Source organism: Mastomys coucha, unplaced genomic scaffold, assembly GCF_008632895.1.
Source record: "Mastomys coucha isolate ucsf_1 unplaced genomic scaffold, UCSF_Mcou_1 pScaffold18, whole genome shotgun sequence".
NCBI lineage: Eukaryota > Metazoa > Chordata > Mammalia > Rodentia > Muridae > Mastomys > Mastomys coucha.
In genome coordinates this window covers 60,875,128-60,893,681 of record NW_022196900.1, presented here as the reverse complement: position 1 = coordinate 60,893,681, position 18,554 = coordinate 60,875,128, and the positions used below count along the sequence as shown (strand labels likewise).

Here is an 18,554-nt window from a genome sequence, read left to right as displayed (position 1 = left end):
TACTGGGATAACATCTAAAATTGAACTTTTGTGCTGACTTCTTACTTGGTGTGGTCTCGCCAGTAGCATTAGTACTGATTTGAGCCTCCAACCAGTGCTTCTCAACTTGTGGGTTGTGTCTCCCACGTGTTGCATATCAGATATTTATATCATGGCCCATAACTGTAGCAAAATTACAGCTACAAAGTAGCAATGAAATAATTTTATGGTTGGAGGAATCAATACAGCACAAGAAAATGCATTAAAGGGTCACAGCTTTAGGAAGCTTGAGAACCACTGCTCTAGACACATAAGCAAAGTTGTGGCTCAAATGCTCTGGAACAGTGTGCCTACAAATGGGCATATGTTCTCTCTGTCCCCAGGCATAAAAATACCCAACATTTCTGTTTGATGGTAAAGTCCCAAACTATAGATTAATCTCTCTGACTCAGCATACAAACATGTGGTTGAAAACACATTTATATTCTAGTGAGATGAATCCTATGCTGATTCCTTTTGCAACACAGTATTCATCAAACATGACCAGTTGTGTGTGTGTGTGTGTGTGTGTGTGTGTGTGTGTGTGTGTGTCTGTCTGTCTGTCTGTCTGTCTGTCTGTCTAAGGACATGAGTGATACTGGGAGATGAAAGTACAAACATAGAATCTTGTCAGGGTACCTTTTGGTGCAGATGTATTCTGTACTTTCCACATTCTTTCCCCTTACAAGGAAATCAGGTTAAAGGGTGTCTTTCAAGTTTGCCATTGTAGTCCATTTCTCATTTGTTTGGTTTGGGATGCTTTTTTGCTTGTTTAAGATCTATTTTACTTTAATCATGTGTATGGGGGAAGGGTGTGTGCCCATCAGTGCAAGTGCCTGTGGAAATCAAAAGAGGGCATCAGATCCTTTTACAGCTGAAGACACAGGCAGTGAGCAAACCCAGTGTGGGTGCTGAGGTCCTCTGCAAGAATAATATGCATTTTTAACCACTGTATAATCTCTCTGGCCCCTTGTAATCCCACAGGTAAAAAAAATAATGCATATTTCTGCAAGTATTTTTTATCCTTTTTAATATACATTACAAATATTTTAGAACAATGACGTTTTGTTTAATGTATTTACAAAACAAAAATATATTACAATAAATATGAATGAGACGGTGGATCTGGCCAACAACAAACTGTCACAACCTGGTATTTAAAAGGAATGCAGAACTTATTGGTCTGCATGTGTTAAGAGTTTTGAGATAGACAGGTGTCCAGAATCATACTGTATCTGGGAAAGAGCAGTGGGAGACTCCCAGATTTAAGGAGGGGTTCTTTCTCATTGCTAATCGCATAACATTTAATGGTATTTAAACCGTGAACATTAATGACCTATGCAAACATGATATAAAGCTAATATAGTTCTATCATCTCAAAATGTATGTGACAGCCACATAATACCCTCTTAGTTATCGTCATTATATACTGTAGTTCACACAATATCTACAAATGTGGAATGAGGCAAAAAGAACAAAACAAAACAAAACAAAAACAGGCCACAGCAACATGTCTCACATTCCAATCTTAAATAGGACAAGCACAAACTGGGTCAGACATCATTGTATAATACGTTAATAAATAACACCTAAGTTGTTATGGTTACTTTGAAGAGTTTACAGCTGTATATTTTAAAGAGAACATTTTTTTTGAGAATTTCACATTATCAGTAAAATGTAAAATAAATAACAAACTTTTATAATTAAAAAAAAAAAGAGAAGAGAGGTCTATATAGAACCAAAATTATTTCTGACATGCTGCTTTTTTCAATGTAGTTGTCACAAGAATTTTAAAACAGAAACAAACAAACAAAATGATTGTCTTTGAAAAACAACTTCTGAAAGCTTTTCACAATATCGAATGTGAACCTTTTAAAGTTAGCATGATAATCTTTTGACCACCTGCTTTATGAATGTGTGTGTGCACATTAGACATAGTCATATGCATATATGGATAGACAGATGCAGCACATGTGCTCACCCAGGAGACCTAGCGAAGTCCCAGCAGTATGAGCTGCTTCCCCTGCAAAGTGGGAAGCTCTGAGCACTGGACTAAATTGCAACCAGCTGATGTCAGGTCTGGGATAGTTTCATTCTTGCATAGTTCTCACATGCATCCAACAGCAAACCCAGCAGAAATAATCCCGGGGTGGGAAGCCCAGATTCACTGGGTGGGTGGGACTCTGACTCCTCAAACTGGCAAGCTAACCAATTGGATCTGAAGGCACACCACAGCTCTCTCCCCAACCAAACCTTTCTAAATAGTACTCAGTGTTATCTTCTGTTTTTCCCCTGGCTTGCAATCACTAGAATGCCAAGTCTATACAAAGTGTGGATGGGCCAAACTGCTTTACAAACCGTCACCGTGAAGAATGTTTTCTTGGCTAAGCAAAAGAAAAGAGCACTGAGCCTCGTGGCAACAATTAGAAGGGGATTTCAAATAGATTTGGAACTGTGGTGGTAGTAGTTCAAAAGTTTTTCTTTAATCAACTGCAAATTTAAAGGGGAAAGGAGCCGGTACCCCAGTGTCCTGACCTGGAGTCAAGATTTGACATCTTAGGGCTCCTGGTTTCTCTAGCTATCATGTGCTTGGGCTTAGAGCTCATCCAGGAAAAATTAGGGTAATGCCTAGATTTCTGCATAACTCCCCCCCCCACCATTTAGCCACTTCTATAATTGTTAATGCTCATCACCAAAAGACACACACTGAAGAAGCTAAAGGCTTCAGTAAGTTTCCACTAACAAATACTTGGTTGGTGATATTCTTGGAGTTTGTGTAAAGCCATTGCTCAAATTACATCTTTAAAAAAAAAAAAAAACCCACACATACACAATCCCTAAATCAATTCCTTAAAACCGTTACGTAATCCCATTATCATAATGTCCACTCATAAATCTTAATCTCAGACAGTGAGATGGATGTCACGCCTTCGCCTTGGGTGGCCGAGGTCCTCTTTCCCCAGGCAAAATGCTGAGTAGGCTTCCCAAAGGGCAGGCTGGAATGTCATGACTCTGCAAGGTCAGCTCACTAGAGTTCCTCTCGGTGCTATGGACTTCAAGAAACCAAACGTTCACATTCTTTATCATGAGAAGTGAATTCACGAGGAACTTAACAGTTTAGTACTGGAAATACATTACTAGAATTTTTGGTTCATCTGTGAAAATCTCAGAACTGTGGTACACACTAAGCAATATCACAGGACTGCCGCCAGCATAGAAAAATTCACAAATTAATACAAGGGCTTTTGGCCTTGGTTTTCAAATTCAGACCAGGCATCATTTAACTCCATGAAAATCATCTTTGCATATTGTTCATAGGGTTGCCCAGTCGCCTAAAGAAAACACAAAACACAATTAGATACCACAGGCCAAAATTAAACTAATATTAAATTCACTGAGATTGTGGGTGGTAATTAAAATGTTCTTTCATTAAGACATTTCTTTTTACAGCCTATCTACATGAAATTAATTACTATGTACTGTCCTGGAAACTCACAGAGGATAACAGAAGCCCATCAATAAGGAGAAAAGTGGGAGCTTGTTGGGCAGCAGAAGATGCATCTCATGGTTAATGATAGCTCTGTCTCTAGTTGACTGTGTTTCAAAACTCCCCCTTTCCAATCCCTGTAAAGTTTAGGTCTTTGAGACTCATAAGAGGGCAGTTTGTCAATTTCTGTGGGCTCTTAGTTCTCTTTTGACTGATTAAAGTTCATGTATTAATGTTTCCCATTAATTATCCTATTTAGTCATAAGGACTGTGGAGGAATGGACATCAAACATGGATTTCTAACATGCAGTCCCAGGGCACTGCAATCATGACTTCATGCCTCATGTCTGTTATGGTTCAATGAGAGCAGAGTGGTGTACTTCAGTCTGAGGTGCTGCTGCAAATTACAATGAATTCAGCCAGGAGGGAGCTGAAGGTCTGATCTGTTGAGCTTTTCTGTGCTCTCGTAATTTATTCAAACCATGAGCACTAATGGCAACACACACTGACATTTTAAACATCTTATTGCTCCTCACCAATATTACTTTTCCAAACGCACCCTAAAGTGTCTCCTGGGCAGACACGATTCCACCCTGCACAGGAACTGTTAACAGCCTTTTCCTTTGAAGTACCCCGTCTCCATAGTGAATAAAATGCTTGTCCCACTGCTTATGAAGGATGCTTTGACCGCTTTCTGCCAACCTCATGCCTTGTGTCTATTTGTTTAAATACCTGATTTAAATAACCCACAGAGTAAGTTTTGTCAAATAAATGTCTTAGTCAATGGGCAAATTGAAAGCATGCCTTTTTACCCTATGCTCGTCAAGGCTGAAATAAGGACCAGGTAAGCCTATGACAGGGCAGGTCCGACCCACCTTGTCCGGGTGCACCACTAGCACAGCCCTCCTGTACACCTTCTTCACTTGCTCTGGCGTCACCAGGTCTGCCATGCCTACTGGTTTCCACTTGGTCTCCCCTGCCCACAGCACAGTGTGCATTGTGGAAAGCAGAGCTCTGATGTTTCTCTCTTTGCCCTCTATCCACTCCAAGATCTGCAAACAGGAAATACAAAAAGGGTTAAGACACTCAAATGCTTTCTGCTTAGCAGGACTCTGAAGACCTCTACTGTTTCAGTGACTCTGAGCAAGCAACCCCCTCTAGCTGGAACACCACCCCATTTTCCCCTTCGTCCTTCTAGTCTGCAACACTGTTCAAAAACTGTTCATGAACTTCAGAGTTCACCTCTGTGGTTTGAGCTTATTTCTCCCTGCCTTCCTACAGCCAGTTATATACTCCTAACATGAACTTCATGAGGTCACATCTGAATCTACTTGGCCCCAGCAACTAAATATTCCTTTCATGTAGGCCAGCGTTGTTCTAGGACCTACCTGCCCTGGGTTTGACTCCCACCACAAAGGGGAAAAAATATGGCCTACCCTACTCTAAATGTGCTATACCTGTCTCTCATTATTGAGTATGTGTGGCCACCTTTCCACATCAATACTTGGAGCTCTTTATAGAAGGGACTGCTTCTTTTCACTATACCTCAGGAGCTTAACACCGAGTAGAGCTCGAAAGACTCATTAAATAAATTAATCCCTTAAATCACTGATTCAGACTAAGAACCTCCATTTTATAAAGAAGAGATGTGATTAAATGGAGGCTGTGGTGGTTGGGATGAGAGTAGCTCCCATAGTCTCGTGTACTTGAGTTCTTGATCCCCAGTTGGTGGAAATGGTCAGGAAGGACTAGGAAGAGTGGCTTTGTTAGAGAAGGTGGGATGAGTTTTAAGGTCTTTTGAAGAGAACCTATGCCATTCTCTGTTAACCGTCTCCTTCTCTACCTCATACTTATGTATAATATGTAAGCTCTCAGCTACTGCTCCAGAGCTGTATGCCATGCCAATAAGGCTGATGCCAGTTTGATCTTTATGTATCTCATCTGCATCCTCATGCCGTTCATCTTCAGAGCCACCCTCTGCCTCCAGGCCAATCTGTATCCAGCTGTGCACTCTAGGCCTTCCCTGTGCCTCCTTCTCTACCAGTGAAGGAACTTGGATTCACTGAGTGACAAGCTTCTTTTGCTTTTCTTTTCTTTTTCTTTTTTTTTTTTTTATTTCAGGACTTACTTGTTTGTTTTATGTATATGAGTACCCTATCTTCATGTACATCTGCACACCAGAAGAGGGCATCACATTACATTATAGGTGGTTGTGAACCACCATGTGGTTGCTGGGAATTGAACTCAGGACCTCAGGAACTCAGATAAAGAGCATTCTTAACCACTGAGTCATCTCCCCAGGCTCTCTTTTTTCTTTAATCGATATATATATATATATACACATATATATGCATATATATTTAATTATATATATATATTATATAATATATATATATATATATATATATATATATATATATATATAATTCTCCCTTTCCAAAACTGATTCTCACATAGACTTTAGAATCAAAACCAGATGTTTTTATTGTTTCTTTTTGGTTTTTGTTTTAAGAAAAAAAATAGAACATCTTTACTTAAAAGTAGAAGGAGTCTGTAATAGAGGCTAGGGTTGTTACCATCATTAGCTTTCCTGTCCTCAACCTATGTGGACCTTATGCCCAATGTCTCCAGAATGGGAAACCTTGGGTGCAGAAATAGTTCTCTCTTGATCCACAGAGAACTGAAATTAGATTTCAGTCCACCAAGAACAGAAAGTTCTCAAGGTGGATAGAAAACACAAAGGGTGATTTGTTCTCACTATACTCTAATGACTGTACTCACAATCTAAAGGCTTCGGAACTACAGAATCAAATATCGTTGTTCATCTGGTGGGCAAAATCAGCATCATGCACCAACCTTCCCCAAACTACTTTGCTATTGAAGAACATGGCTATCTTCAAACCACAGCTTCAGAGGCCCACTGTAATACAGTGATTGCCAGAATGAAGTGCCTTCCAGAGTTGATATGGTCTGTGTCCCACCCTGGAGTCAGTGTTCACTTTTAACACTCATGGTGGTGAATGGCATTAGCAGGTAAGGACTCTTAGAAAGGGTTACAATTTAAATTCTTTTCTACCAGCTCATGTTTTGAGCCCCTGTTCACCAGTGGATGGTGTTTGGAGAGATTGTGGAACATGTAAAGGGCTTAGCTAGTAGAAGTAGCTCCCTAGGAGCGGAGCTTTGAAGGTTTTACCTGCCCACCATTTGCTGTAGTGCTCCTCTCTGTGTTTTCCAGCTGCTTCCAAGCAAATAGCCATGCTGCATGCACGCATGGCCATGTCTTTCCTGTCACACCAAGAATAAATCTTCCCTTCCTCAAGTTGTATCTATCAAGTATTCAGTCCCTAGTGACCAACACAAAGGTAACGAATGCAGAGATGGTTCAGCATAATGACTTGTCACACAGCTTTGTCCTATAGGATGGTCAAGGGGTTCACTCACCTTTAGTTTCTCAGGATCCATTTCCTTAGCCATCTCCTCCTTTCTCATCTCAGCTATTGTTCGAGGCCCCTTTTTGTCTTTGTGGGCATTGAAACCTTGACTAGAAAGCAGATCTTCAAAGTCAGCAGCCTTTTGCTTTCCTTCTGCAACATAATATTTGGAAACCATCAAGACTTTTATTCTTAAACAGAATGTCAAACTCTCACTTCACAGGAGTACAGGAGTATAGATTTTCCATACATTTGTTCCCTTCATACTTGTCATGTGAGAAACACTAAAGGCTCCATGTAACAGATGAAGAAAATGGAAGACTAGACAACCTAAGAGGTCTGTCCAGAACCACACAGTGTGTTTATGGCAAGGCCAGGACTGGAGTCTAGATCATTAAAGTCCATTTCATTGCCAGTATAACTCTGCAGATGAGGGCACTCATGGTTCTACCATGATTACAACAAACTAGCATCAGAGATTAGACAAGAGCCAAGACTTGAATCCTTGAACTCCTTCCTGGTATCACTCTCCTGTCTATACCTAGTTGATGGATTTGGTGGATCCTAGTTCCCTCCCTATATAAATCTGGTTGTGGACTAAATCTCCCTTGGTCTTTTTGAAGAGGTAGATCCAGGAAACAAACTCTGTCTAAAATCCAGCTATGACCACAGGCATGTAGCAGACATCTATACCTCTGATTCTTCAACCAGAGAATGAGGGTGATGTTACCGATACAATGTTATCGTGAGAGTGAGCTAAAAGCATGCTTGGTTAGCTCAGTGTTCATTTGAAAACAAAACAGAAGAAAACCACAGCAGTCCAAACAGTTGGCAGTAATCAACCCAAGGTGGTGTTTGTTTGTTTGTTTGTTTGTTTTTTCCTGGTTGGGAATGATTTGCCATCTCTGCTCGGAAGAAGCCACATCACATGTGTGCACACCAAAATTAAGTGCTCCCAGGAGACATTCACCCACTATCTTCTCAAAACAAAAATGAAAGGGATGCCACATGGCTCAATGGGATTGTCCAAAGAGTGCCCCCGAGAACTAAAGAATAAACACAATGTCACATATTTCCACCACATACATTTCCATCATAGCAGTGTTGTGAACAAATAATGATGTTATGCTCAGCTGGGTGCGACAATGAAAGCCAGATGTTCTGGTATCAAATGACTGGAATTCACAGCCAGGCTCTGTCACAAGTCTCAAGAAACCGAGAGATTGATTACTTTTTAGATCTACTTCACAGATTACTCATCTATAATGGAGCTTAGGTTTTGAAGATCCTATAAACTAATACATGAACACGTCTAGGATACGCCTGTATGCAGTGAGTGCTCAATACATGTTAGCCACTGTGAAGGAGAATCCCCTTTGTCCATGTTCTTCAAAGAGAACCATCAAAGCAACTGAGATGCCAAGTGTATCTGACACTATCTGACAAGTTCAACTTTAACAAGTATTATGTGTACCTTAATGCCAAGAATCTAATCTAGCAGGGCTAGAGACAGCTCAGTCGTTAAGAGCATTTGCTGCTGTTACTGAAGAGCTGGGTTCCATTCCTAGCACCTACTTGGTGGTTCATAACCACCTATAAGTCCAGTTCCATAGGCTCTGAAACCTTTTTCTGACTTCCTTGGGCAGCAGGCATGTACATGGTATACACACATACACACAACCAAATATTCATATACATAAAGTAAAATAAACCTTTAAAAATATGTTTTTTTTTTTTAAAAAAAGTTTTGCTGGGCATTGGTAATGCACACCTTCAATCCCAGCTCTTGGGAGGCAGAGGCATGCAAATCTCTATGAGTTTGAGGCTAGACTGGTCTACAGAGTGAATTCCAGTACACCCAGGGCTATACAGGGAAACCCATCTCAAAAAACAAAGAGAGCATCAGTCTAGGGAATCTTCCAGCCCTAGGTGATGGCACCATCACAAGTGCCCCCATACTAAGGAATCTACCAACCACTCCTCTCACTGATGTCTAAGGGGAAGACCTAACACCATTCTGACAAGTTCTCACCCCCTTTCTGCTAAGAATACCTTCCTTCTTTTAAAGGAAATAGTTGAGTGTTTTTGTTTTTTGTTTTGTTTTGTTTTGTTTTGTTTTGGAGACAGGGTTTCTCTGTGTAGCCCTGGCTGTCCTGGAACTCACTCTGTAGACCAGGCTGGCCTTGAACTCAGATATCTGCCTGCCTCTGCCTCCCAAGGGCTGAGATTAAAGACATGTGCCACTACTACCCGGCTAAGGAAATAGTTTTATCTCCTGTCTACCCATCGAATCAACATGTATCAACACTTACAATACAGAAAGTACAATGCTAGGTTTGAAAACCTATGACAAATGCCTTCCTTCTTACTCACCACGGAGAAGGAAAGATGGGTGAGCCAACAGTCACATTACACCTGTTTGGGATTATGGTAGGCCCAGGCACTCCACACAGTACTTGGGGTGTGGAACGCCTGATGTGCCTTAAACTCTGAGGTGGTGTCCTTCAGACATGACACCCCCAGCAGTACGACAGTACAGGCAGGTCGTCCTATACCAGACTCGTGCCATCATCCTTACCCAAGTGAGTAGATCCCTTTCCACGTTCGCTCTGTCCTGCAGGCATAGCCGAGAAGCTCACGTTGTAGTTGGGCCGGTTCTGAGGGGAGGAGTGAGGCATACCGGACGGTGGCTTAGGCTGTGTCTGCTGCCAGTTGTAGCCGGCTGGCTGCTGCCACCCTCCACCCATTGGCTGTGGGGATGCTTTCTGTGGTGAGCTGAGGGGTGGAAATCCTCCACCCAAGCCAGTTGGTGTGGTGGGTTTGCTGGCAAATGAAGAGCTACCTACGGAGGAGAAGGAAGGCGGTAAGGCTCTTGAGAGTGGCTTCAAACTTGGGGCACAAGGCATTGCTTGTTATGATTTTAGTGGGAACTGCTTTGGGTGGTAGCAGAATTACCTTCCTAACAGATAGAGAAATCGCAGATCTGCCTATCTCTCATCTCCTCAGTCGGCCCATTGATACTTCAGGTAGTGCCCTCGCCCTATTCTTTTCTTCAGATGAACCAAGAGCAATTCAGAGTACTTCAGTGCATTTTTTTTTTTTCTATATCACACAGTCAGCCTATGGCAAAATACTTGAATCTAGACTTTTGAGTGTCAGCTAAAAGACCATACTGTGCTACCCTGACCAGACTGCCCCCTCCTAAGCAAGTTTTATTTCTTTACTAGAGTCAAAAATACCAAGTGGCAAGTAGGGGGATAAAACAAGTGACCTCATTAAGCTTTGACTTAAATGTCAACTATTAGGATTAATTATCATTTACTATAAGAAGAAGCCTGGTTAGGACACAAGAGTATTGTGAATGTTTCTAAATTTTACAAGCAGGTTTCGGTTTTACCCTGGCGCATTCTCTAGCAGGAGGGCTAGTATTGGGGAGCCAAACTGAGAAACTGAAACACGGTGATCTCCGAAGACCCTTCAATGAACCAAAACGACGACGATGATGATGATGATGATGATGATGGTGATGATGGTGATGATGGTGATGATGGTGATGATGGTGATGATGGTGATGATGATGATAACACAACTAACACTTCTATAGCTCTTCACAGTGTGTTAAGTGTAAGTAAATAGCATCACTCGGTCAATTAATTCAAAGCTAAGGTTCACTGACAATACTGTGATCACACAGTTGGTTAACAGAGATGCCCTGACAACGAGCGTCTTCCCTCTGCCCCTCTGCAGCCAGAGTCTCAAGTTCTTACCAAAGTTCTGAGCTGCTACTAAAACTCATCCCTTCCTATGACTTTCTTCTACAGCCATGTCCTTTCAGTTAGACCCTGAGACCCCTCTTCCCTCTCACACGTGGATGCTGTATTATGACTACCGAATCTGGAATCAACCTTGTTTGAGTTCAGCACTCGCACTCCTGTACCATTTGCTCTCTCTCTCTCTCTCTGAGGCATGTGTCCCAAGTCATTCACCAGCAGGAGTTGAAATGCTTGCCATGTGCTGGGTACCATGTTGGGTACTTGGATTCTACACAAACAAGGTATCTTGCTTTTCTAAAGCTAGGTGATTTTTTTCATTTCTGGGAGCTTTGATGTTCTCATCTATGAAATGACTATTTTTTTTTTATCAGAGGTATAGTCACTGCAGGAAGGGTTTTACATCCCCTGAATTAAGAGAACTCAGGTACACTCTACACCACAAAACAGTGTTAACCACATGTTTGACATGCCGTGAAGACTCAATGAGCAGTTGGTCACCATTACTGAATTCAATCTTCCTAAAAGACAACATGAACTGCTTCTTAAGTTGGCACACAAGTTGCAGTAGAGCAATTCTGAGTCTTCCTAGAGTCAGTGTTCACCTTTTCAAGCCCACTTCTCCTGCCCCATCCCCACAAAGCCCAGGTCTTCCCACTAGCAGTCACTTTAGACATCCCCTCCCCTCTGATTGGACTCCTTTTCCTACTCATATCCTAACCATATCAAAGCCTTTAAGTTAGAAGCCACCCTGGTCGATCTCTCCTATCCCTGGACCCTGGCTTACATGATTTCAGATTGAGGGTGAACTTCTCCAGTTGTTAGCCTCTTTGGGGAGCATAAGAGAGTACCTGGAACTCATAGAGCTGCATCCCCACCAAAGCCACATCTAGGCCAGTTACTTCTGCATATCTAGGGAGTAAGTGGGCATTGATGTTTGTATTAGAACTCGTTCAATTGAATGATCTTAAGGAGGCCTCTGTCTATTGTTTTTTTCCTGAGTTATTGCTGTATTATCTAATGAGTGGAAATTTTGGCTTATATCTGCCATTGATGAGTTTGTTCGTCCTGTGGCCTTAGTGGGAAAAATCACTTAAAATGTTTAAGCTGTATACCTAAAAAGGTAGAGAAGTGTAAGAAGCCAGGTTGCGAGAAAGAGCTATGAGAATTTCTGCTTTCCAAACTGCACGTGCAGGTTCCTTGTTTGTGGTGACAAGGGTTTAGCTACTCTGAAACTATTGATGCTGTCTGATTATAATTGCAACTAAGGAAATGGAAGATTCACATGCAGAGTAGAAGGCAAGGAAGAAACTAGGAGTCAGATTAACTGTACACACACACACACTCATATGCATGCATGGAAACACACATACACACACATATACCCTCTGTCTCCTAGAAGGGAGAGAAATAACACTCCAATAATCATACTTAGTACACAGATATTGCCTTCTAAAATTTATCCCCCATAAAAATGACTACAGACACCTTACAAAAAGAAGATACCTAGACCTGCAGTGTACGAAGCTTGAGAAGTGCCTGACCATCCCACTGTCCCCCCCCCCTTTCAATCTGAAGTCACATAAGCCAGGGTCCAGGGATAGGAGAGGTCGAAAACAGTGTGGCTTCTAAGTTAAAGCCTGTGATATGGTTAGGATATGGGTAGAGAAAAGATGCCTCTTCCTTTCACTTGATAGAATTGAGTGAAAAGGACATAAAAGGCGAAGGAGCAATCATAAATCATAAATCATAAAGACCAAGGACCAGAGGAACAGCAGAATAAATAATGCCAGAAGTGGTTGATAATCAACTGAACCAAAAAGAAAACAGTTTGTCTATCTTGAGATAAGTGGCATAAATGACAGATAAACAGAAAATAAATGGATAGAGACAGACAGATGGATGGAAGGATGGATGGATGGATAGATGGACAGGTGGGTGGATGATAGTATATGTAGATAGACAGATGGGTGAGAAAGAAAAAAAGAAAAAAAGGGAGAGGGGGAGGGATGGAAGAAGGAAGAAAGGGAAAGAAAAAGAGAGGGAGGGAGGGAGGGAGAGAGGGAGAAAGAGAGAGGGAGAGAGAAAGATCATTACAGTAGAATGTCAGGTCATTAATATAGTGAGACAAGCTGATCTGGAAGATAGTTTTTGGTTTTGTTTTTGTTTTGTAGAAACTGAGAAACCAACTTCCACTGTGACTAGCTTATATTCCCACCAGTGATGCATGAGGATCCCCTTTTGCCCACATCTGTACTAGCATTTGTTTTTGTTTTCTTAATGACATTCATTCTGACTAGGGTAAGATAGAATGTATGCAAGTTTTATTTTAATTCTTTTGATGCCTAATGAGGTTGAATGTGTTTCCATATCATTTTTTTTTTTTTGGTATTTTTACTTTATCTTTTGAAAACTGTTCATTTTATCAAGTCATTGACTGAGATGATTGATTGATTGATTGATTGATTGATTGATTGACCAATTGATTTTTGAGACAGGATTTCTCTGTGTAGCCCTGGCTGTCCTGGAACTCACTCTGTAGACCAGGCTGGACTTGAACTAGGAGACCTGACTGTCTCTTCCTCCCAAATGCTGGGATTAAAGGCATGTATCACCACTACTTAATTTGAGTTTGATTTTTATTTTTGTTTAGTTTTTTTTTAGTTCTTTGCATATTCTAGATATTGATACTCTAAAGTAAAGCAGCAAAAATCTTTCTCCTATTCTGTAGGCTGTATCTTCTTTTAATTAACTTTCCTTTTGCTATACAGATTTTCATCTTATAAGGTCCCATTTGTTAAGGTTGGGTAATATTTCCCAAGCACCTTCAGTTCTCTCAAGAAAGGCCTTACCTATGAAGATATTAGGCAGAGACCTTTTCTCTACTTTTTTTTTAAATTTTATTTTATTTTTTATTTATTTTTTACACTCCATATTCCATCCCCCCCATCCACCCTCCAACTGCTCCACATCCCACACCTCCTCCCCACTCCACCTTGTCTCCACATGGATGCCCCCACTCCCCACCCTACCTGACCTCTAAACTCCTTGGAGCCTCCAGTCTCTTGAGGGTTAGGTGCATCATCTCTGAATGAACACAGACCCAGCAGTCCTCTACTGTATGTGTGTTGGGGGCCTCATATCAGCTGGTATATGCTGTCTGTTTTGGTTTCAGAGTTTCAGGACTTCTACAAAAGTCTTTGATCCACTTGGAGTTGGTTTTTATGGGAAGTAAAATATAGGGATTTGTGTTCCTTCTATTATACAAAGATATACAGTTTTCTTAATACCATTTGTTTAAAATGCTATCTTTTCTACAGTGTATGTTTTTGGCATCTTTGTCAAACAGACAAACAAATGAACAAGCAAAACTCAAACACATAGCTACAGCTCTATAGGTTACATCTAGGTGGTCAAGTTCACTGACCACAGTCTGGCTTTGTGTCAGCACTATACACTACTTCCATTGCTATGGTTCTGCAGCATAACTCAAAATTGGGTATGGCGATATCTCCAGCAGTATTAATTGCCCAGGATTACATTGGCTATCTGTGCTCTTTGGTGCCTCATATGGTTTTTAAAGGTCTTTTTCCATTTCTGCAAAGAGTGACATTGGAATATATATACACATATATATGTATATATATACATATACACACATATATATACATATATGTATATATACATTTGTATATACATATATACATTTATATATACATATATATACATGTATATAATTCATTTTTATTTTATGTTCATTGGTATTTTTGGTATTTTGTGTGTGTGAAAAAGGGTGTCTGATCCCTTGGAACTGAAGTTAGAGACAAGAATAAGCTGCCATGGTTGCTGGGAATTAAACCTGAATCCTCTGGAAGATCAGCCAGTGCTCTTAACTGCTAAGCCATCTCTTCAGTGCTGGCACGGAATTTTGATTGGGGTTGCATTAAATCTATAGATTGCTTTTTCATCTAGATGTCCATTTTCACCACATCAATTCTTCCAGTTCATGGGCATGGTGGAGGGAGCTTTCCTTCTTTGAGTGTCTTCCTCAGTTTCTTTCATAAATATTATAAGGTTTCCATTACGGAGGTCTTTCATTTCCTTGATTAGTCTATTCCAAAGATTTTGTGATGTTCTGTTGTTGCTTTTGAGGCTACTGTGAACAGGATTTGTTCCCCTTCTTAGCATAAATATTATTTAGTATTCAGGGTGGATACTGGCTTTTTATGTTATTATTATTGTTTATCCTGCTATTTTGCTGAAAGCATTTGTCAGCTTCAAGAGTCTTCTGGTGGAGTCCTTTTGGTCTCTAGTGTATAGAACCATATACCAAAGCATAAGGGTGCTCGTGACTTCTTCCTCTCTTAGTTATATCCATTTTAATTAATTTTTCTGTCTTATTGTTCTGGCTAAGACTTGAAGCACTACAATGAATAAGAGTGGAGAAAGTGGACAACTTTGTCTTATTTTTGATCTTAGGGGAAATGCTTTGAGTTTTGCTTCTTTTAGCACTGGCTATAGGTTTGCCACACCTTGCCTTTACTGTGTTAAGGTATGTTCCCTCCATTCTTAGCTGTTTAAAAGCTATCATGGATGAATGTTTGCTTTTGTCAAGCGTTCTGTCCTGAGTCCATTTCTATGATGTATTACATTTACTGATTTGAATATGTTGAACTATCCTTGCCTTTCTGGAATGAAGCTAAACTGACCATGGTGAATGATCATTTTTATGTGAACTCAGTTTCCAAGTATTTTACTGAGAGGTTTTGCATAACTCTATCAGGAAATGTTGTTGTTGTAGTGATTGTGTCTTTATCTGGTTTAGGTATCAGGATAAAACTGGTTTCATAAAAAAGAGTGTGTATGTATACCTTTCTTTTAATTTTCTGGAATACTTTGAGCAGGGTTGGTATTGTGACTTTGTAATGCCCTGGTATAATCATCCATGAAGATATCTGGGCCTGGTGATTTTCAGTTGTAGGGTTTTTGTTTTTGTTTTTGTTTTTGTTTTTTTTAAGATCACTGCTTCAATCTCCTTGCTTGTTACAGAGCTGCTTGAACTGTTTTCCATCTTTATTTAACTTAGGATTAAACCATCTAGAAATGTAACTGTTTCTTTTAGGTTTCACAATTTAGAGGAATATAAAATTCTTATATTCATGTTATCCTCATGTTTTTATGAATTTCACTGATACCCGTTGTAATTCCTCCTTTCCCCTTTTAATTTTATTAATGTGCATTTTCTCCTTCTTTAGTTTGGAGAAGGATTTTCCCATCTCATTTATAACTCATCTCTTCACTGTTCTGGTTTTTCTATTATTCGTTCATTTCTATTTCACTCATTTCTGCTCTAATCTTAATCACTTACTTCTATCTACTGCTTTTGTATTTGGCTTGTTCTTGGCTGAGAAAGAAGAATTCTAATACAGTTAATCTTTGTGAAAAGCCTTTCTCCCTTCCCACTGGTAAACCTTCACTTTTCTATGAATCTCACCTGAAACCCACTTTACAGTAAAAGTGTATGATCTGAACCTCTTGTGTAACCATAGTGGCTCTGGGTCTTTTTGCTGTGGTAGTTGGGTTTTTTAAAATCACATTATAATCTCATCCAAGGCACTTCTGGAGCCACTCTATAACCTCATTAAATGGAAAGGAGGAAATGAAAGCTCCCAGCAACTTTTTGAGATGTTATTTGAAAAGAAAACAAAACAGTCTCCATGGCTAATACTAAGGAACTTATACATGGCTCTACTTTGAGAAGCCCACACCTATGCACTCAAACCTGTCTTACTTTATTCCCCAGGACCTCTCTTTCTCTTAACACTAGTGCTTAAACTCCGATTTTGCTTCGAACTGAGGCCAAGGATTCAGTTTTACCTAAGGTCCCCAAAAGATAAAGGGAAGTCTTACGTTGCTATAGGAACAGTGTGGAGCTGTGCCTTTGTCACCGCCACAGTTGACATTAGTATCAAGTATTAATCACATGTTAACCTGATAAGTGTATATATACCTAGTGTCCCCAGGTCAGCGAAGGGATCCAGAGTCTGGGGCTTGCTTTGATGGGTAGGGGTGCCATGTGATGAGCCTGTCGGGCTGGTGGCAGCAGATTTGCTTCCCATTCCAAAACCTCCTGAAAAGGAACAGAGATCATTGAAAATGAGATAGCACCTGAATTGGATGCTGAAAGTCAGGAGTTCCAGAGCACCCTCTTAGCTGTCTCTGAGGCAAATTAGGATGGGGTCTTGAAAAGTGTGAGAGTCTCTGGATACTCTTACTCCAATTTAGGAGAGTGGTAACCTGAAGCAAGAATAAGACGCAGGTCAGACATGAGATCTTCACAGTCCATGCATGCCATTGCCCATGTTTACCTCTCCTGTACCAGTTTTCTCTCTCCAGAGAACTGGATTTAGGCTATATTTCAACTACCCCTGCCACCCAGGTGTGTGTGTGTGTGTGTCTGTGTGTCTTGCTTACCATCTTTCAGTTACACCATTTTTAACTTTAAACATTTTTGTATAAATACCTTATTTTATGCACATGGGTGGTTTTTGCCTGAGTGTTTGTGTACCTTGTGTCTGCAATACCCACAGAAATCAGAAGAAGGATCAGGTGCCCTGGAATTAGAGTTACAGACAGTTGTGACCTGCCATGTGGGGTGCCAGGAATCTTAACCTGGGCCACTGTAAGAGAAGACAGTGTTCTTAAGCACTGAACCATCTCTTCTGCCCATTAACTTCTTTTAAAATACAATTCAAAGTCACAGGTAATAAAAGCAAAAAGTAGACAAATTGAATAAGACATGCCTGTTTGACAAGGGGCATAGTCAACAGAGTAAAAAAAAAAAGTCAAGTATTCAATAGGGGACAATATTTGCCAACCATTATTCTAATCAGGAGTTTGAAAAAAAGCCAGAGTATATATATATATATAAAAAAATCAACTAAAGCTTAATAATGAATTGACAAATGACTTGATTTAAAAATAAGCAAGGGCATTTCATCCAAGAAGATTCTGAAATGATTACAGCACATACAGAGTCTTAACATCACTCTCTCAGTTACTTTTTTATTGCTGTGCTGTGCACCATGACCAATGCAACTTACAGGAGAAAGGTTTGGGCGCTTACAGTTCCAGACAGACCTTGACTATCATGGTAGGGAGCATGGCAGCAGGCAGGCACAGTGCTGGAGCAGTACTTGAGAGCTTATATCTTATCCACAAGCATGGGGCCCAGAAAGCTAACTGGGAACGGGATGGGGTTTTTGAAACTTCAAGCCCACTCTAGGTGACACATTTCCTTTTTCTCAAACAGTTCCACCAACTGGGACCAACTTCATGTATATGTGCATTCTTATTCAAATCACCACAGTCACTAATTATTAAAGGAAATGTCAATCATGTGAACAATGAGATATTACCTTTGCCTGGCAAGACTGGCATTTGTTAAAAAATAATAATTGTTTGTAAGAATGAGAATTGGGATCCTTGTTCGCTGTGGGTAGGAATGCAGAATGGTACAGTTACTGTAGAAGTAGTATGCAGCATCCACACAGATTTAAAAGACCATGATTCAGCACCCATGTTCCTGGGAATATATCCAAGGTATTCATTAAAATAAGGACCTCAAATGGATATTACACAACCATAGTCATTGCATTAGCCCTGTCTACTAAAAATGACAGGAAGACTGAAACTGTAGTTTCTCTTACGATCTTTTCCTGCTTTACCCTGTGGATGCACACTCAGGAATGATCTGACATTTGAACCATCCCAACAGTACATAATATCATAGATGAGAACATGCCCTTCTCTGTATTCCCCACAATCGCTGCCACTGGTTCTGTTGCC

General features: G+C 40.4%; 1 protein-coding gene across 6 annotated transcripts in view; it reads right to left on the bottom strand.

The window, feature by feature from the left end:
• Positions 1-1,030: 1,030 nt before the first annotated feature.
• Positions 1,031-18,554, bottom strand: part of Dnajc6 (DnaJ heat shock protein family (Hsp40) member C6) — a 157,310-nt gene continuing 139,786 nt past the window's right edge. For all 6 annotated transcript variants that reach the window (XM_031377954.1, XM_031377958.1, XM_031377957.1 and 3 more), the window contains 5 exons: positions 16,717-16,836; positions 9,515-9,778; positions 6,947-7,089; positions 4,381-4,557; positions 1,031-3,350 (listed from right to left, as the gene is read on the bottom strand). In XM_031377954.1, the coding sequence (XP_031233814.1) occupies positions 3,249-3,350; positions 4,381-4,557; positions 6,947-7,089; positions 9,515-9,778; positions 16,717-16,836 (806 nt within the window). In that variant the 3' untranslated portion in view covers positions 1,031-3,248. The remainder of the gene's footprint in view (positions 3,351-4,380; positions 4,558-6,946; positions 7,090-9,514; positions 9,779-16,716; positions 16,837-18,554) is intronic.